Source organism: Tinamus guttatus, unplaced genomic scaffold, assembly GCF_059628265.1.
Source record: "Tinamus guttatus ecotype Peru unplaced genomic scaffold, ASM5962826v1 Tinamus_guttatus_pri_ptg000314l, whole genome shotgun sequence".
Classification (NCBI taxonomy): Eukaryota; Metazoa; Chordata; class Aves; order Tinamiformes; family Tinamidae; genus Tinamus; species Tinamus guttatus.
This window is the reverse complement of record NW_028288848.1, coordinates 262,517-283,711: the sequence shown is the minus strand read 5'-3', so window position 1 is coordinate 283,711 and position 21,195 is coordinate 262,517. Positions and strand designations below refer to the sequence as shown.

General features: G+C 38.7%; 1 protein-coding gene across 1 annotated transcript; it reads left to right on the top strand.

Moving 5' to 3' along the window:
* The first annotated feature begins 1,095 nt into the window (after positions 1–1,095).
* On the top strand, positions 1,096–15,023 carry LOC104574992 (pancreatic lipase-related protein 2). Its single transcript, XM_010222303.2, has 11 exons — positions 1,096–1,144; positions 1,696–1,850; positions 3,992–4,117; positions 5,463–5,597; positions 5,855–5,963; positions 6,996–7,115; positions 7,200–7,322; positions 10,118–10,233; positions 11,517–11,646; positions 13,006–13,117; positions 14,795–15,023. The coding sequence occupies exons 1-11, from the start codon at positions 1,096–1,098 to the stop codon at positions 14,961–14,963; spliced, it is 1,344 nt and encodes a 447-aa protein (XP_010220605.2). The 3' UTR covers positions 14,964–15,023.
* The last annotated feature ends 6,172 nt before the right edge of the window (positions 15,024–21,195 follow it).

Sequence of the window (21,195 nt, the reverse complement as noted above, 5' to 3'; positions counted from 1 at the left end):
CATTTTGGCCCTTTGTTATGAAATCAAGGTATGCAGCTTGATTTACACACACAAAAAATCTCAATAGAGTAAAATTGTACTGTGCAGCTGATGAAAACATGTAATATATTTTGCTCTCAATTCCAAAGACCACCCACGAAAGAACTCATAAACTGAGAAAGTGAATACTGAGTCTGTGTTGTAGAAAGCTGATTTTCTTATTTCCTTGATTTAAATTTGAAACATAATAGCAAATCCACAGTTATAAATCCATATGTTATGTGTTTAGATCAATCAGAAACTCAAATTTAATATGTTAAAGAATGCATGAAACATCTTAAAATCAGTATCTCTATCAGTTGATAGAATACCCTTGAATTTGAGCTATATACTTACCTTGGAAAGGCATATGGAATATTGCATTTGTTAATTTGTATAGTATGATCAGAACTAACTTGCAGAATGGCAGGCATCTGAACACGCTCAGCTATTGATTAGGATTCGGATCCAATGAAACATCTCAGCACATTTACCTCGAAGTACGTAAGTGGTTCCATTAATTCTGATACTAACTTATTAGCATATTATTAAGTGATCAAGCAGATCAGCGCTGATAAACATACATAGCTGATAACAAAGATCAATATGAGTTTTCTTGATTATCCCTATGATTTACAAATATAAACTACACGTGATTCTTAGTTTTTTCAAGTACAATTGCTGAATAGCAAATCTGAGCAACTTTTCTATTAAATAGCAAAAGAAGTTTCAATTCTTCACAAAAATATGCTGTTGCAGTTCACTAAGACCTCATTTATCTGCTCACAAATTGCAGTGCTAAAGGAAAAACAAACCTTCTGTGTGTCACAGCGAGGAACACGGTCTCTAAGAGATGCTCAGAGGATATCCTACATACTCAGAAACTCCATTGCAAACAAAAAGAATTCCAATGGTATTTTTCCTAAATCTTTTAGGAAATATTGATTCTTTAGGGTTTAATTCATAAAATGTCTGAATTATGCTATGGCCAATTTGACATTAATGGATCTATGCAACCTAGTTAAAACCCATATTCTAATTTTCACTAAATTTGAACTGTGTTCTTATTTGCTTTAGATGTTTGCAGTATGGATTACTACTCTTTTTCTTCTTGATGCAGCCAGAGGTAAGATATGTATAAAGATAGAAAAAGAGCAGTAAAAGTTGTGTTCAGCCTCCACCAGAATGACTAGACATGCAAAAACTTTTGTCATGCCAGACAAAGTTTACTCTTTGCACTGCTAGACAGAAAACAAAAAAGTGGTCCTGGCTTCACAGATATTTTGGAAAGAATGGATCAGTAGAGACAGACATACAGACATAACCCAGGGAAACAGACACAGTCCAGAAGTTCACTGGCATCAGTGGAAAGACTCTTTGAAAATAACTAAATCTAGTGCAGTGATGCAGCACAGCCCAACTGGATGCCAGGTTTGCATCCCTGTCACACTAAAACCACAGTAGAAACTGGGAAACTAGTCTAGGCACAGACCATACTTCCCTAGTCTCTAGGCTTCCACTAAAACTCAACTTTATTGCTTCCTCTAAAATCTTATGATTACTTCATGAGTTGTTGCCTGTGAAATAACACTATAGAAACTGCAGAAACATTAGCTCTAATTTGAAGGACAGCTCTGAGCCGATAGCAAATAATGATTTGTTCTCTGTGCTCCCCAGGAAGACAAGTTTGCTACAAAAGGCTTGGATGCTTTACAGATGATCCTCCTTGGTCTGGGATTCCAGAAAGACGGCTGGCAGGCTTGCCTAGCCCTCCCGAGGATGTGAATACCAATTTCCTCCTTTTCACAAGAGACAACATCATGAGATACCAAGTAAAAAAATGCTTTGTTTTAAACACTTATAGTAGACTATGCACTCAAGAAATAATACAGCTTGTTTTTTCACTTCAATATTTTTGCTCACAGGTCTCCCGGGAAAGGCCTCGAGTCTATCTTATACACTCAATGAACAGTGCATGGCAGTTCCTTTTATCTCATTTTTCTTCATTTCAGCTATTTTACAGACCAGTTATATTAGCAACATATTAATTATAGCCTTCTAACACAAGTTAGCTGAGGTATTTTGGAACATTTTATATACTTTTCCATAATAAACAAATGGTTCAAAATCCATTTCAGTCATATATCATTATAGTGCGAGAGCTAGGAGTAGGAGAGGTGAATTTTGGCTCTTCCGTGTCTCCAGATGAAAAACTGGAGGGACAGTTTTAGGACAAGACCCAGATCTCAGGGTTGTATCTCTAGGTCCATATGGTTGCTCACAGAAACTCTGCTTATGTCCTGAACAACAGTGAGATCTGATAGCAGATAGGAGAGAAGCAATACCAATGGGAGAGAAGATTAAAAGAGAAAGTAGTAACATTCAACAGAAAAAGAATGGAAAATGGGAGGAAAAAATAAAGAAAACATAGAAAGGATAAGCAGATCCTAAAGGAAAAACACAGAAAAGAATGTGCAGAAATGGAAGAAAATAACGACACAAAACATAGAATGAAAGGGGGATGGATAAAAAAGGAAAAGATACAAATATTAAACAGTTTTTCAAGAATGGTGACCAAAAATCCAAAGAAAAAGCCATGGTAAGGTACAGCATGGAGAGGGCCTGGATGTTCTCTTGCAGAGATTGGAGTCAGGTTAGCTCCTCATGGAGATAGATGCACCCAGCCAAAGTACAACTGCGATCTGTCTCCACGGCCAGCTCTGGGTAGCCACAGCAGACTGAAGGTGCATGGAAGAGAAAAGAAAAAAGGGACAAGATATCTGCAACATTTCCAAATTAGTGGGAGTGAAAGGAAGCCATGGACAGTGATAGAGCAACCAATAAGTAGCTGAAAGGACTTTTCAGCCCTATGTAGGCAGGAGTAAATAAAAATATACTGAAAGATATGAGCAGTGTCTCAGCCTTTTCCTTTGAAGACCAGTGAGCGCAGGGAAAGTCTTACATGAGAATGTGCACCTGACCTTCTTGAGATGTTGGAGGAGTCTGGCCAGAGCTCAGCCATAGCACAAAGGGATTTGTGGAATTGTGGATTATTTTGGTAAATAACCTATCAGAGAGTGTTAGCTTTACTTGGAGAAAAACAAGGAAAAATAATATAATGACATGGAAAATGATAGGTTTGTGATTTGTTGTTGTTTGCTTATGATACGTGTAAAAGGCTTCAACTTTTTTTGTAATACATATGGCAAGCAGAAATAGTGTAGATTTTAAATGATTTCTCCTTTTTATGAATCACTTTAGAAAAAGTCATAACTAAACCAAAATCTCTTACTGAGACAACCTGTTTGCTGTGTCCTTTAATTTCAATCAAAATTCCACTGTAGGTGAGATACAGGTTAATTAGTACACTGCATTCTCTTTCAGGATACTGAATTGTTTATGCATAACAAAAAGTAAATAAGAGTCTAAGTTTTAAGCCAAAATGGTATTCAGAATTTTTGTAAGAAAATATTATTGCTGCCTCGCTCAATAGAGCCAACGCTACCTACAGTCTGATGGGTTTTTTTTCATACTGTTTAAAATCTCTTTAAGATAAAATATAAATAAACTTAGAGATAAAGGTCTTGCCTTCAAAGAAAAAGAAAGCCAAGCGGGAAAGAAAAAGAAAGAAAAATCTGAAGTCACCTCCACAGTGACTTCAAAGTTTGAGATACTGCCTTTGTATTTCATTGGCTACTTTTGATAAATCCTCATACTTACAAGGTACGTTGTTCCAGCAAATCTCAAAGCATTGTGCAAAGACTGCAGCATTGCCAGTTCAGTTAAACAGAGGAAGTGAATCATGTGTGGAAATGATTAGCTGCTATCATCTAGCCAAGCAGTTGAAGGGTCAGGAACAAGTCCCACCTCTTCAGAGCCCAGAATTATGCTCCTACCATTGAGATACCCCGTCCCTATACAAACACGTTCACTGGTACAAAGCACTCACATCTTTTGTTTTGTTTTGACACAGAAAATTTCTGCTACAGATCCTTCAACTATTAAAACTTCAAATTTTCAAGCACACAGGAAAACTCGTTTCGTTATCCATGGCCATCTGGCTGGAGCAGACCTCTCCTGGATAACAGAAATGTGCAGGGTATGACGTGACTATTATTTGACAGCAATCCAATTGCATTTGAAATTTCATATCTCCTTTCTCCTCCATTAACTGGCTTAGAATTCCCAGCTAAAATTTACACCTCTGCTTTCCTGTTAATACTAAGAACACAGGAGGAAAAAAAACTCAGAAGCAGAGTTTTATATGTCTACCATTCCGTCCTCAGGTACAACTATGGTGTACTTCAACCTCCTGTTAATTGCTGAATTCGCCTTCATAGTGAAAGCTATAATTATTTGATTTTTTACAATTCCTTCACAGAATTAAAGACAAAAGTCATTTTTCCAACCTCAAGGAACGGTTAAACTAAACATTTCAGATTGAATAAGGCATTTGATATAATAAGAATAAATGCTTTGTTCAGGCAATTAGTTACAGTTTATTTAGGTACATTTCAAAAATGTAATTGTTTCAAAATGAAAAATCAAATATTTCCTGATATCAGTGGCTAAATAGAGTATTTTATTTTAAAAGTACACAGTTGGGGGCTGAACTACTCAACCACCTCAACACAAATTTGTGGATCCTTTCAGATGAGAGAAGTATATAATTTTCGAGAATAAAGTTTGGAGAATAAAGGTTAGAGAAACTACCCTTTTTTCTAACTGTGGCACTGGTAGTAAAAGAATCTGATTCCCTGAAGTGAACCAAGATATGTGGGAGGGGAAACAGAATTGAAACAAGCTATTGCATGTCCTAGTATAAGTGTTCAAATTACTACCTCCACTCTGCCTCCTTGTGTTGATTCTGCAGTAAGAATAAAAATTCTGAAGATGTATCTTTAGTAGTCACATAAATGAACAAAGAATAGAGCATCATTTTACATTGTTACTTTTTGAAAAAGAAAATACAGCAAGGTTTGATTTCCTCGGAAACTAGGAGAAAAACACACTGCTAAAAATGACTTTAGAATTGGTATAATTTTCCTTCAGAAACAGTCCCTGGCTATATCCTGTTCATGTTGTAAATATCCTTGGTTTATCCCCACTCTTCCCCACTTGTGTTCCACCTCGCTGACAGGGATAACTAATTTGTCAACTACTCCAAACCAGTCTACTCTATAGACTTGCAGACTACAAGTCTACATAGTCTACCTATGAGTTGCTCCATAAACTTCACATGCCCAGATAAGGGAGCAGGAGAGCAGGAGTGGAGCTCAAAAGAGACTGGACAGAAGCAGTTTGACAGCTCTACAAGTGGGATGCAAAAATCAAACCTGTCATAACTAAAGTGAGTTAAAGCAGAACGAGTTATTTGTATACAACCCAGGACAGTTGTGATTCCTGTGTGTTTTCTTCTCGTGTCCTGTTTTCACCCCCACCAGTCCATGTTTCACGTTGAAGATGTGAACTGCATCTTGACTGACTGGAGAGGCGGCTCTAGCGGCTTGTACACCGAAGCAGTTAACAACGTCCGCGTGGTGGGGGCTGAGCTCACATACTTGGTGAACCTTCTTGAGGTAAAGGAATTTGTGGCACATGGTCACGGGTGTATAGTCTGTAGGACAAAGGTAGCACCTTTCCATCTCCGGTGCAAATCAGAAAGCACAGAGGTCCTCAATAGTACAGCTGATAATATTATCAAAGGTCTCTAATTCTGCAGGAATTGAGGTACTAGTCATGGCCTAGTAGAGCTTGAGGCTTTGATGCAGTGCCTCAGGCTTGTGTCACCAACTTAGCAAGCTTTCTTTTTTTTCCTTTCCATATATCTTCCCAGAAGGAATATGGCTACTCTCCTGCCAAGATTCATTTGATTGGCCATAGTCTCGGAGCACATGCTGCAGGGGAGGCCGGGAGAAGGAAACCTGGCATTGGACGAATAACAGGTAGTGAAGCTATTGCAACTGATGAAGCTTAGTGCTCTCATAGCAGGAGGAACCAACACAAAAGGGCCGAAGAAGCAACTTCTGCCTCACAAACCCACTGGACAGGCTGCACTATGCAGGGGTTGTCATGTGTAGCGACATATGGCTGGCGTAACCACACATAAACGAAGCCATGTCACATGCCATGTCACATGTCTTACATGTCACTTTTCATGGCCTTCAGAAAGATCAGACTGGAACACAGTCACAAGAGCTTCCCTGTCCCTTCTGTAGCTAAATATGAGTCACTTTGCATAGGGCACAACGAATCTCACCATACTACTACTGACTTTCAGTCAAATTACAGTGTATTACATGTGGAGTAAATGGTTTATAGAATATTAGAAACTTGTTATCAACTTTTTTTCTTTAAATCCACTTTATCATGACTTTTCAACAATTCAGAAAATTCGAAATCTGAAATGAAAAATTAAAAATCTGTATTTGTTAGGTTAAGAAGACATAATAAGTAGCCCTGGGTACCCTCAAGAAAAAGACGGTCACTGGCTGCACAGCTATGCAGGGATATGTGGCATAATAAGGCATTAACAGTATGTTTTTAATGTCCCAGTACTTTCTACTTCCATTTCTCCTACAGTCAGTTCTCCTATCTGTATGTATATTGCTATCACTGAGCTATATATACATTATGCAGTGAAAAAAGTACTTTAGGGAAGCAGGATCTGAATTCCACTGTTTTGTCTCACAGAAGAACCTACTGACACTAAATGAAGAGACTAGAAGTTTCAAATAAACTTTTCTGCAACTAAAAATAGATTTTTGACCAAATGAAAATTCTAGTCTTAATATCCTTCATGAATGCACAACCCCCACACACACTCCTGACATTCTTCACCCAAAACAAGCTAAACATTTTCCCATCGGTCTTCTGAGTACCAACAGAAATGCAATGGCAAACCCTGTATGCACATTGAATACGATGAGATATACATAACTTGTTAACACAATCAGACACATTTTCATTTTATTTAGGTTTGGATCCAGCTGGGCCTCTTTTCCAGAATACACCAGACATGGTTAGGCTGGACCCTTCAGATGCGAATTTCGTTGATATAATTCACACTCATGCTGGTCATCTGTTCTTTGACTTTGGTAAGTTTTGCATAGGAAACAACACCTACACTGAAGTTTGCCATTGCCTTTAGAAAGAGCCTTGAAACATTTTACATATTTCAGCTCCAGGGATTCTTCAGAATTGTGGACACCTGGATTTTTATCCAAATGGTGGGAGGAAAATGCCTGGATGCGAGGAACTTCGTGCACCTCCTGCAACTCGAAGTGTCAATGATGTTATGAGAGGTAAATATCATAGAATCATAGAATGCTTAGGGTTGGAAGGGACCTCTAGAGATCATCTAGTCCAACCCCCCTGCACACGCAGGGTCACCTAGAGCACGTGGCACAGGACTGCGTCCAAGCGGGTTTTGAAGATCTCCAGAGAAGGAGACTCCACAACCTCTCTGGGCAGCCTGTTCTAGTGCTCTGTCACCCTCACTGTTAAGAAATTTTTCCTTAAGTTCCTGTGGAACTTTTGGTGCTTCAGTTTCCGGCCATTTCCTCTAGTCCTATCAGTGGCCACCACTGAAAAGAGACCATCCCCGTCCTCTGCACTCCCTCCCTTGAGGTACTTATAGACACTGATTAGATCCCCTCTCAGCCTTCTCTTCTCCAGGCTGAACAGGCCCAGCTCCCTCAGCCTCTCCTCATAGGGCAGATGTTCCAGGCCCCTGATCATCCTTGTGGCCCTGCGCTGGACTCTCTCCAGCAGCTCCACATCCCTCTTGTACTGTGGAGCCCAGAACTGGACACAATACTCCAGATGTGGCCTCACCAGGGCTGAGTAGAGGGGCAGGATCACCTCCCTCGACCTGCTGGAGACGCTCTTCTTAACACACCCCAGGATCCCATTGGCCTTCTTGGCCACAAGGGCACACTGCTGCCTCATGGGCAACTTATCATCCACCATGACACCCAGGTCTTTCTCCGCAGAGCTGCTCTCCAGAAGGTCGGTCCCCAGCGTGTGCTGGTGCCTGGGGTTATTCCTACCCAGGCGCAGTTAAGCAGTTAGTTTTCCAAAATGACCTGTCTTTTGCTTTGCTAAGTTATTTTAGAAGTGGTTTGAGAACTTAGTAACAAAGTAGATTGAAAGACTGCTCTGCTGCCCTCTGTTTTCTTCAGGTGAACATATTCAATACTCAATGTTAATTTCAGATCCTGCATGTATAAAGTCATGAGATATCAACTTACTAGCATGGGAATGACTGGTATAATACAATAATGAAGTGATAAGAAAGTGATTTTTAAAGCCTACGTTAAATCTCCTAACTTGCCCGATCTTCCTCAAAGACTGAAGAGCTATTCCCTTTCTTCTCCTTCATTTTTTTTAAAGAAAAAGCCTTAATATTTTATTTAAAAAAACCAGGATATATGAATTCAAAATATTTTTATTTGGGTAACTTTTGAAGAATTCACATGGAAACTGAAGATTGTTGATAAAAAATAATTTCGACTCAAAAGACTTTCAACTTCCATCATAAAAGAAATATTTCAATTCTCAGCAAAAAAAATAAGGTTTTCCATAGTAATTTCATAATACTGTTTTCAGTGTTTCGCAGTTAAATAAAAGCCCAGCCCTACTGAACAAGAGCAGATGGATGAGAGTGTTCATGCAGTTCCTAAAAATAGAGACAACCTTAACTCCTGCCTCTCATTTGAACCTTACTTTGTGCATATCTCTTCTGTCTGAAAATATTTACATTTATGTAGTGCTTTTATCTATAAAGTGCTTTAGAAATGCTGCTTAGTAACTTCTCTCCTCAGCTTTTGATATAGTAGGAAACGGAGGATTTTGATCCCATTATATAGATGTTAAGTGACTGTGGCACTAGCACAGGGGAAGCCAATCATGAGGACTCAGATTTTTAAAGATAAAGGCACAGACCCTTCTGAGTTAGGTTAAAAGAAGGAACTGTAAAGAAAACACACCCAGGAAGCCTTCATGAGCCATATCATTTCCAAGAAATAGAGACAGAAATACCCTTCAAAGTTGTCGGTTTTTTTTTTCCTTCTTCTTCTTATGTAAAGAACAATATGTATCAACTGTTAATATCTACTGGTCTTCCTTTAAGGTGCATAAATATTGACTGCAGATGAAATCCTGATTTCACTATAGTGTGTGCCAGCTTGCAATTACCTCTGTGCCTCCAGGACCTCACTCTAATTGCATGAGGCTCCTTTTCCCCACTGTAGCAAACTAGAGCCTATTTTTACACAGTCTAATTTCAGTACATTGTGCTTTGATAAAGGGAGTCTTCAGAGACATCGAAGACAATAGCTGTAGCAAAGGACCCGTAAATAGAGTCCCAAAAGTACTTTCTTCTTCCCAGCACTGAGTGCTTATAAATTTCACTCTGAAGGGAAAATGTACGTGTTTCAAATAATTCTGACAAAATCAAGGACAAACTGCCAAACATCTTGCTATTTAGAGCACTTCACAGCATCACCACGTCAAATGACTGCAGATTTTTTAGAGCTTAAAAAGAGTGAAACCCACTGAATTTACAACAATTACTACGATTATCTTTAATTCTAGAAATGAGTGGAAATTATGGTTTAGAAAATACCATGTTGTGATAATGTTAAGCAAATGACAACTACTTCATGGCCACTACCATATGCTTTGCAAATGCTGTACCTATGAATTATTCCATTCTTTAAAATATCAAAGGAAAAGTCTATCAAAGGGAAAATGCAGAACTGAAAGCAGTGCAGTACACAGCATAGGACTGGAGGTTGCAGGAATTCAGCATCTCTGCCCTTTGAGCTTCTGTATAAGCTCAGAGAAGGACTTGAGCAGACCTGAGCCTATCTCTCCCCCATCTAAAATGTGTGTGTAACTGCCCACTTCTTACCATAAACCAAAAACTTTACACTTTAAAAGTCTTTTTAATTCTTTTTTTTTTTTTTTAATTTGAGACTTCACTGTATAAACAAATGCTTTCAGCAAAAAAGACCGATATGTGTTTTTTTTTTTGTGTGGACTCTATGGCTAGTGAATAGCTTTAACCTTTCTTACCTGTTTTTTTTTTCCCCAGAATATAAGTCTATTGGATGTGGACATAAAAGAAGCCTCCAGTATTACGCTGAAAGCATTATCACTCCAGATGGATTTGTTGGCTATCAGTGTGAAACCTATCAAGATTTTGCATCAGTAAGTACCAGGTACAAACCTATCTGGAGGGACCAAGAAGTTTTAAGCTCGTGATTAAAACTAAAGAAGGTCCCCTGAGTGCCTGGTTGCCCTTGGGGAACCCATCACCAAGAGCTGTCACAGCCTCCGGTTTCGTAAGTGCTTAAACATTTGCACAATCAACCAACAACTGCCGTATTTAGACGAGGCGAGACAAATATTTATGCAGCTCCGCAGTGCTCACAGGCACACGACAACCCTTGGGTGTCTCGAGAAAGTTCAGTGGAACTTCCTGGACTTTATTCCTGGTAGAAGTGGGTTTTTGGTGGCCAGATTCTGGCAGTGCACTTGCGGCCTAGCAACGGAGGAAATACTTGAGATTCATCTCCATCAGCTTTCAGAAGCAGTGATTACAACACTGCTGAAAGGTTGTTATTCCTTGCAGCAATGTTGCCACATAACTTGAAAGTTTGCTGTAACCCAGAATTTAAATGAAAAACAGAACTCTGTGCAATTTAGTGGTGAGAAGAGAAAGATTTGCCTACTGCAGAATAAATAAGCGATGATAACTAAGTAGCCTTTTATTCATCTAAAACCCAGAGAGTCAAAGACAATAACGCTTTTTAAAACAGTACTTCCCAAATATCAAAATTCAAGCATTTGAAATGCAAAGCTATTTTTTTTCAACTGAAATAAAATCATTTGCTCTGAAGATTTACAATTTTTTCCTTTTCTTTTTCTTAATGAACATCAAAGTCTCAATCCCAATGTTCAATCTACAGGTAGACTAGTTTTGTTTGAAAGTTCTGCATGGGTATAAGGCCTGATAAACAGATAAAATACATTCCAAAATGAGATCACAAGCACAAATATTCCTAAATTTAATATGATTATCCACCCTACAGTAAATGACAAGCTTAATCTTCCAATACGCCCCATGAAAGAGGTACATGCCAGCTGCCTTCCACCTTTTACAGAATAGGTAGTAATGCACAGTACACATCAAGGTATTTACTCATAGCCTCTGCTGCAACACAAGGAATTAAATCAGGTTTTCAAAATGATTCTTTCTGATTTTCAATCTACTGAACTGAGCAAACTAACCACCTGAGCTCCTTTTTACAGCACACCAATAAATACTGAACATATGAGCTGAACTCAAGCACCTTTTCACTTTTTAGAAATGTATACTTTAGCTGGATTAAAAAAAAAAGAAAAAAAAAAGCTGAAATGCCCTAATTTTTGATAGTTTGAGAATTAGGATTAAAATAGATCATCTTTATAACAGCCTTTTGTTCTTCCAGGGAGACTGCTTCCCATGTCCCAGAGAAGGATGCCCACTGATGGGTCATTATGCTGATCAGTTTTCATCCAAAACTGGGAAAGAACAGCAAAAGGTTTTTTTAAATACAGGGCCCCTCCCTCCTTATGCTCGTAAGTGCTTATTTGGGTGATGTGACTGATGCTCATTTCTAAAGTGACAATGAATTCCCTATGAACAAATACCTCCCTGGCCCACAGCAATCCACTACAGTTAGTGAGTGAAGCTCAGCATAAAATCTGGAGTCTCACATGTGTTAGGAATATGCATTTAGCAACATTATCTAGGGAAGGCTGAGATAACTATAGAAGCAGATCAACTGATGGTGACCTCTTTGGAGTTAAAAGCTCTGCTAAATTTTGTTAATTATGTGAAGACTTTGAAAATTCTCTAATGCTGTAGGTGGGAGGAGGTTATGCTGAAAGCACAGAATTTCAAAGCAAAGTGTTACATTACTGTCATTGAAAAAATATATGAGGGTATTTTTGCAAAGCTCAAGTCATCATGGCAAGCATTGGGAAATAGAGTTTTAATCTCCAATTATTGTAGAAGCAGTCACAGAACTGGGAAATGAGGAAATTCATAAATCAACTATTATCTATGATGAACTGCAAGGGCCGTAAGTGAGGTAAGGCCTTTGAGGCCCTTATTCACTAAACACTAGGATATTTGAAAATTAAGAAAAAAAATTGTTACATCTTGAGGAGAATAAAAACAAAAACAAAATGAGTTTGAATACAGAGAAATTAACCATTTTTTCAATCTGAATGACCATATTAATTTCAGCATCTAAAAATTTTTGAGTTTATATAAATTATAACCTGAAAACAAATACTTTTTTTTTCAAGAGGTTGAAGAGTTCTCCTTTTAATAGCCCAAATTAAAGCCAGTGTAAAAGCTTTCTAAACCTGCTTACTTGAAAATAGTATTTACTATTGCACATTAGACCCTGCTTCTGATTTGGAAAGGCATTTCAGAAGACAGGATCTTCCGAGGAGCGAGCAGCTATTTAAGGAAACCTTAAACACTCTACATCAGAACCATTCTGGGAATGTTGCCAATATTGTTCAATATACCCTTAACAACACAGTTATCCAGTGGATCCAATTCAGAGCTAGTATGCTTGAGACCCTCCAAATCACTCATAAATTTAAGAAATTATGATATTAATATTGAGGCCAAGTGGAAGAGTGAAGTACATATTGACCATCACAGCAGATTTAATTCTTAGCATATCTAGCAGGCCAGCAAAGGTTGGATCTATGATTTAGACCAGTGTCAAGCTAATTAGTATTATCAGAAAACCCTGTAGACCTAATGTTTGCCTTAAGGGAGAGTGACATTTTGTCTGCTCTCTAAGCACATTTCTGCAATGCTCTTCCCCCCACTGAAAAACATTGAAATGTATGAAACATTTTACCATCAGGAATGAAATCTCTGCACGACCATAACCTATTTCTTTGTTTTGATAGGCTGGAGAAAAGAGATACATGTCAGAGTATCTGCAACAAAAGCCCTGAAAGGAAAGATAGATGTGGCCTTGACTGGAAATAATGGGATCAAGAGAAAATACACAGTCGTCGAGTAAGTTTAACATGACAGTTGAAAAAAAAATCACTCTAACAACATTATTATATTTAATGCATGCATGGCAATTTTAACATGTCTCATCTTGCTCTGTTTGACCTTACTAGTGTTTTACATTGGTAGCAAAAGTAGCTGGTAAGTGAACAAAGCTCCTCATGCTACAAAATGACTGTGATCAAAATATGTTGTCTGATCATCCTTGTTCTGCATTTTCTTTTCTGAGGATGCCACTTAGCACAGAGGGCAAGAGCAAAGGCCTGAGAGCAGGCAGCTTCTGGACTCAATTTGGTAATCTTCCCCGAGAAGAGAGAAAAGAGCTACATGGGGTATATGATGGGTAAATGAAGACCACTGACCCCTCCTCTAGTAAATTAGAGACAGCAAGTAGGAAAATTGCACCTTGCTTAAGAACTGTGTTGGGGTCTGGAATTCCTCTCTACTTAGCCTGGCCTTTCCTAGTAAATGTGAATTTAAATCTAGTAAATTGATAATTGTCAAGAGCACAGTTTAAATATTGTAAAACCAACCTTCTCTGTATTGGAACATTGCCCTCTTACTGTCTACACCAGAAGTACATTTGGTTGCAAATACAGTGATACAACTACAGGCAATGTCTGTGATAATCTCACACTATAATAATTATTCAACTGTAATGAGCAGAGATTCCACAGAAAGCAGGGATGTAAATTTTATTTTCCTATTTTCTTCATAGCTGATAAGAAGCAGAGACACTGGGAGAACTTTTTGACTTTTCACTACGTATCTGCTGAGCATTTCAATACTTTTGATTGATCTGCATCATGCTAAGTGCAGGTCACTATTCCTGTACTCCATCATGTACCTGCAGGTTGAGACGGCTGCTACATTTCCACCCAGGCCCCAGCTAGTTTCTAAATTTGTGGTTTCAAGGAGAAAGATGTATTTCACCTCCTAATCGGATTCCAGGAATGAATCTGGCAAGGGCTTCAGCAATGTTTCCTGCGTTTTCAAAGCATGCAGAGGAAGATGATTTTTTATCCAGCTAAATTGTGGGACCTCTAGCCCCTGGCAACTGCAAGTGCTAAAAGCTTAAATGGGCTCAGGAAGAGACAGGACAAGTTCACGGAAGAGAAATCCATCAAAGATTGATAAATGCAGAGACATCACCTCTGTTTTAAAAAAAATCCTGATGTGTGGATTGTTGCAGGAAGCAAAAACATTTGAGAAAAGTGTTGCTATAAACATGATCTAGTCTCAAAGTCTTCCCTAGAACTTTGTTTTAACCCAGCCTTTGAGTAAGGAGACTGGGCTAGAGGGATGTTTTGTCTGGTCCTGCAGAGCTGTTCCCTTTACAGTGTTGTCCAAATAAATATTTCATGTATTTTAATGTATGAAAATCTAAGATCCAAAGACATTATCACTTTGTAACATGACTTCAATGACAAGTCAGCAGAGAGGATAGGAGTTGGTATTTCTGGATTTAACAGGTGATCCTCTATGGCTGGAGCTGAAAGACTTCAATCTACGTGGGATTCTGGGATAATATAACTAAATTATAACAGCGCTGTTCAAAACTTCTACTCTCATGGCATCCCACCCCTCATCTCCCTTCTTACCTAGGATGTTTTATGTAGCAACTTCTTCCCTCATTTTGATATGACACAGAGCACCACTTTTATGCTTTTCCTTTGCCAGGGGAACTTTCGAACCAGGCAGCACGTATCTGAACTACATTGATACAGAAATTTCAGGGAACACTTCACAAGTCGAGTTCCTCTGGGAAAAGCAGCCAAGTCATTTACATGGAGGCTGTATGGGAGCTGAACAAGTCACAGTAGTATCTGGGGAAGATGGAAATGTGTGAGTACACAGTCTCAGTGTGTTTTGTTCTACAACTCTGGAAAGAAAAAGAAAAAAAAAAGAAGAACAAAAGGCCAACACTTTTGCAGGGTAACATATTCCTTAAAGGAAGTGGGATTGAGTAATGAAATTAGGAGTCTAATCCCCATTTCATGGGAGTAGCTGGGTGTCTGGCTGACGGTAGCTGTTCCCACCAGCTCAGCCCTGCAGCCAGACTTTCCCACTGAACGGGACCGACCACACGTGACGCTGAGGGGCAGGTAGCCCTGCACGAGGAAAGGGTTTGACCTGCTCTCCTGAGCTGCAATTTCATACATGTGCATCTGCATTACCAAGCAGCACGCAAGAAGCAGCTCTGCACAGTGAAGCATACATGCTCTGGCAGGGTATCTTAGGCTGGCTACAATCTGATCCCAGGGGCTAGACACCCGCTAGCATCTGGAGTAAATCAGGCGCACTTCTAGAGCACATATCTCAGCTTCGTTTTACCCAGTTCATGTGCTCCAAGACCACTCAATTCTGTAATCCAAGGTCTTGTAAGAGGGAGCTGAGTTATTCTCTTGAAAAGCACTGTTCTTGCCCCCAAAAATGCTAATGTAGTTGTACATAAAGATACACATATCCTAGGTTTGAATAACTATATACTAACTAGTATAAAAATTCCTTGATAATAGATACACATACTCATATTTTTAGGCTATTAGAACCCGTTGTTTGGCCTAACATGAAATAAAAATAGGTTTTCTACTTGCTCTCTGGAGCTGCTGCTCTGAAAATGTCACATTGTGCTGAAAAAAATATTTACTTAAACTTTTCTTTCACTGCCAGGTCTACATTTTGTGGCCGTGGAACTGTGCGGTCAGGCCGAAGGCAAACGCTGACACCCTGCTAAGACTTCAGTGAGAGCTCCCTGTTTGTCCACTGTGGTAATGTGCACAGAGGAAACCTTCTTTTTTCCAGTCAGTGGCAAGTCCTTAACAAGATTTCTTTAATAGATATCAAAAATTTGCTCAGTCCTCTGCAAAAGTTGTAATTCCAAATCAATGTTTTTGGCTTTTATCCATGAGGAGTTTTGAACTTCCACTTAGAATGACACCTAGTGGGTATTTTACTAGTAATGCTTTCATGCATTTGGAGGAAATACTGAAATAGCAAAGGGAGTCCCAGGCAATTCTCTTCAGAAATATACTTAATTATTATAAAAGCTTCCAGGAAAAAGATCAAACAAAAGGGGTTATATACAGCCATATTCTTTCATAGTGTCCTTTCCCTGAGTAACTAAGCAGGCACATTCATGCTTTCTGGAGGATCTGATTGTGCATCAGTAATCTGAAAAATAATTCTAAATATGAAACTATTCAGAGCTTGAATGGCATGCTCTTATTTGAGCTCTTCCTTCTTGAAGGACACCTTCAGACCAGCATTTTAGCAGCACATCCATAACAGTGTTCAGGAACGGGGACAGTGTACCCACTTGTATGGTGCACCATGAGAATCTACCACAAAGTTGACCATGTGTCAAACAGGACGATTTAATGCACAGCAGATTATTTGGTCATTGCCTTTTTCTCAGGGCACACTTGACTTATGGACTAGGTCTGTGCAGCTCTGCTGAACATTGGATAAGCTGAAACTTTTTCTCTAAAGCTGAAGCTCTCTTTATCAAAACCATCTTGCATGATTAGACTTTTAAATTTCCAAATAATTATTTTCTCTTTACCAATGAACCTGTACTTTTCACCCACAACTTTCCTTTATGAAGCCAGATACAGACTTGGAACATTATTTAGGATCGTGGCTATTTTCCCCATATAAAGAACATATTACACCACACTCTGTGGCACAAACCTGTTGGGGGTTTGATCATACTGAAATCAGGTCTGAGTTGCATTGTATTACCTATAATATTGCCCTTTCCCAAATTCAAGAGTATTTTGGTACTACTTAAAATCAAAGGACTCGGAGTGATTTACCAGCATTAGCCAAAACAAACCAAGTTAAGGCTGTTTCTCTTTTAGTACTAATGACAGGTTTATGATCTGGGCACAGAAACCCCACATATGAATCATTTTTGGCAACTCTTGGCAACTCATCGTAGCAACTCGCTATTGCAGAGCCCTTCCAGCGAAGTTTATCAGGAGGTGTTAATCAGATCAGTTACACAAGACCAACCATGAGTGATGAACAGGCGTGTTTAAAATTAGGGAGCAATAATTCCGAGATGTCAGAGGGCAGCCACCTCGTGTGAAGCCCATCGGAGCAGCGAAGCCGGCGGATCAGCAGGCCCCAACCTCGGGCACCTTCCTTCAGCTCCCTGACCATCTCCAGACACCCCGAATCCTGGAACCATCACGAGCAGAGAGCTCATCCTCCTCGACCCCTTAGGAGCACTACTTATGCAAGAGCCACTTTTTGGATCTTTGATCACCAAAAATTAAAAAAAAAGAAAAAAAAAGAAAAAAAAAAGGGTGCTGCAGGCCAAGGAATGGGATTGGATCATCTGATTTTATGACCTGAGAAATCACCGTGAATAGTATCATGTTAGACAGTGCTTCACACAACAAGAAAGCACTGCCCTGTTGAATCCAGGGCTGTATAAAGCACGATTCCTTCTCATTTCTTCCTCCATACTTGACTCTGCCATTCTTGCAATTCCAAAAATTAATTTGATATTCTTTCAATGGGTAAATTATATTCTACTTTTTAAAAACAAAAGCTTTCAGTTTGTTTAATTTTAAATCATTGATTTAAGCAGCTTTCTGGTGAAGTGTAATGGTGCACATGGGTTGAGGAATAAATGAATTTCAACTGATGAGATTGCTTAAATATACATTTTCGCATATGATCAATCCACCTAAAAATAAAATATTACATTACTTTCTTCCCCTTGCCCATCTCTCCATTATTATACACTGTTGCTTGAGTTCATTTTCCTTGTTTGGTATAATCATATAACCACCAACACTGAACCACTGCCCTTTCTTGCTAACACTGCTGTGTACAACTCAGAACAACTCTGCTTTCATGAACGAAGATGAACAAACATTGAAAGTAACTGTGTAGTGTTGGTAGCATTTAGTCCTCTTTCCTTCTATCCTTTTCCATATGTAAAATTGTAACTTGGTATTGAAACTCTTGGTGCCATCACTTCCCAGTATTGGAGCCAGTCCAGAAAATGCAGGAGTCTGATATTGCACAAGACAATCTTCCTTTATTAAAGACTATAACAGGTAATACTTTCATATCTTCATGGCAAGGTAAGCCAGCTTTTTATAACAACTTAAATTACATCTTTAAAATGTCAAGCGATATGTATTATTTGGTATGATTTGCTGCCACGCTGTATGGTAGCTTTTTGTTTTTTTTTTTTTTCTGATGTGCTTCTTTTGTCTAGGGTTTTTAAGGACATACTTTGATTTTCATTCATTCTTTCAAGTAGGTAAATACTCTGCGACACTACGAGTGCCTCAAATATACAAAACTAACTTCATTCAACACTTCAGCAGTTTTTTCAGCAAAAACTGCGCCAAAGTTAAATTAATAACTAAATGATTATAAAATATTCTGTCTTTAGTGTCTTTTCTCTCCCATGACACACTTTGGGAGTGGAGCAAGGTAAAACCCAAACCCCAAACTTTCAGATCTTCTATCAGACAGGAACAGCAATATTAAACAGTCCAAAATACTATGTGCTCCACCTACACTATCTGTCTTCACATTATATGTAGGACCAGAAAAATAATTTCTGGAGAAACAGGGCATTTTCTCAGGAAATGATACATGTAGCTGAGAAAGGAAGAGCTGCTTATGAGAATTCTCCATTATCAAGGAAAAAAAAAATAGCGCATGGCACAGCAGACTTTCCTCTTTCCTAAAAGCCAAGTCTACCAAAAGATGCCTCTCACAAATATTTGTGAATTCAGAACAAAGTACATAAGAAAAATTTAAGTCAATTAAACAGAACTACCAAGTAGAGATGGAGATGTTCAGCATATGCAGTCATTTCTTGTGTCACTTCTGATCCTATTTCAGTGATTATTCAGATGCTTTTGTGCTACTCTAATATGCTAGACCATCTTGATGAAATCCAAATGTATGAATTCCAGATTTTCAGGAAATCAACCTATGGCATCAATTCATTCAAGAAGTCCTGTTGGTCTTTCATCTCAGTTACAGATGAAGCTTCACAACCAAGGCTCTTCCACAGAAAGCCTCCGCCGTGCATTCTCTCTGCCTTTAATACTCTCGCCTGTCTCACTGCATCATTTTATAGCCCAGTCACATGGCAGAATTTTTCTTTATTCTAATAGAAATTATCACAGGAAATGTTGTAATTTTCTCCAGTAAAAAAAAACGCATCAGACTTATTATTTTTCTCTATCTAATCTCTAGGATCTTTATTTCACTTGCTCCCACAGTACTTTTTATCAGCTTACATTTCTCTCTCTAGCTTCCGTTTCCCCAACAAAAGAAACATTATCTATTTTCTACACAGTTGATTTGAGTTGTTTTTCTGATCTCTCTCTACATTTACTTTAGGCTGGAGTCTCTATTCTTGACATGAATGGTTACAGTGGCCCCATGCCTAAAAATTCACGCCCTGAAAGGACTTACTGACAGATTGAATTGATGGTTGTATCATATCAGTTGCTAAATTACCCATAAGGGACATGAAGCCACATGGCCTGGGAGCAAGTCTGTCTTCCCAGTTAGTTATTATTCCTACTGGTGCATCACGGCCTGGCTCTCATCTCTTAAAATTCCTACTGGATATTTTTCTAGTGAAATTATTTACCTTAAATTCTCCCACTCTCTTCCCTCAATTAAAATTACTGATTTTTCCTACAATAGGTTCCAATCCCAACACGTGCCCATCATTAGGTAAAAGGAAGGATTCAGTCTGTTCTTTGGAACAAGAGTTTTGCTGGCACTTTGACCCGTCCAGGCTACTCTGTGTAACGCTGGCTTCAACAGTTAGATTTGGCATTCTCCTAGAACAGAAGCAAAGGATGTTCTAAATGTGCATCTCAGGTACTTTGTGTGCTCTTCCATAACCAAAGCTGAATGAGACTCAGGTTGCCACCAAGAGGGTATAAACCCTCTTTGAGCTATGGACAAGTCTGTCTCCAGGGTCTCTTAAAAACCTTCAAAACTCATGGGTCTCTCACTCTTCACTCATGCTAGTCAAGTATCAGGGACTCTGAATTCCATCTGTCTCCAGGGTACTTTAAGCAATGCTAATTCCAATCTTTGGGAAGCATAAGCCGATAGCATGCCCAGATATATTTCTTATGGCGTATTTCCAGGATTGAGGAAAGCCAAGAATCTGGTTTTTATCTTTAAACATCAAGGGAACTCAAACCTCTGTAAAGAACATTTATCATCACCAAGCCCTCACAAACAGAACACACCTACCCTGCCATGTTACACAAAACACACCTCTCTCCTCCCATCTACCACAAGATCGGATGGGGTAAGATGTCTTACAACATCGGAAGCATGAGCAGTGTTTAAATAAAAAAAAAATAAGAAAAAAAGAACAGACCGACATTGGTATCAATCCCCCTTTCATCCTCTAATTTTCTCTTTTTTTAGAATAGGAAAGTGTGAGACCTGTTGTCCAGAATTCCATATATTGAACTTTGTTCTGAGCCACTGCTCTGTACTATAGGCAGTTCTGTCATTCCTTTTAAACCTTCAAATAAGAGGTTTATTTTTAAGCGTTACTAGGAAGTCAAGCACCTAGAGCAGGGGACTTCACCCTCTTCTCTTTAACTGTCCATTACTTCTAAAGAAGGACTATCTCTCCCCATGGATTATTCCTTCTCTATGCATGGTTACTCTCACCACTAGACATAAAATTCCCTACTGTTACTTCCTTAATGTGATACTACTCTCTTCAGATCACAAAAATAAAAAAAAATAAATAATAAAAAATGACATTATCTTTCCATGCTTTGACTGATTTAATTAGCAGGCAGCATGAATTAATGAAGGTCATAAATATCTGTCATTTCTAAAATACTCCTTTTACTGCTGCTATGCAATAGTGAAAAAGATGCACTAAGGCAAATAATTGTTTTCTTCATGCATCCAGCCATTCATTCAGTACAAGATTTGTTCACTTGACCAGAATATACACATCAGAGCTAAACAATAAAAATATCAAGAAAGTCTGTTATTCATGGCTTTGCCACTCACGGACTAAATATAAGGTACTCCAAGAAGGTGAGTGG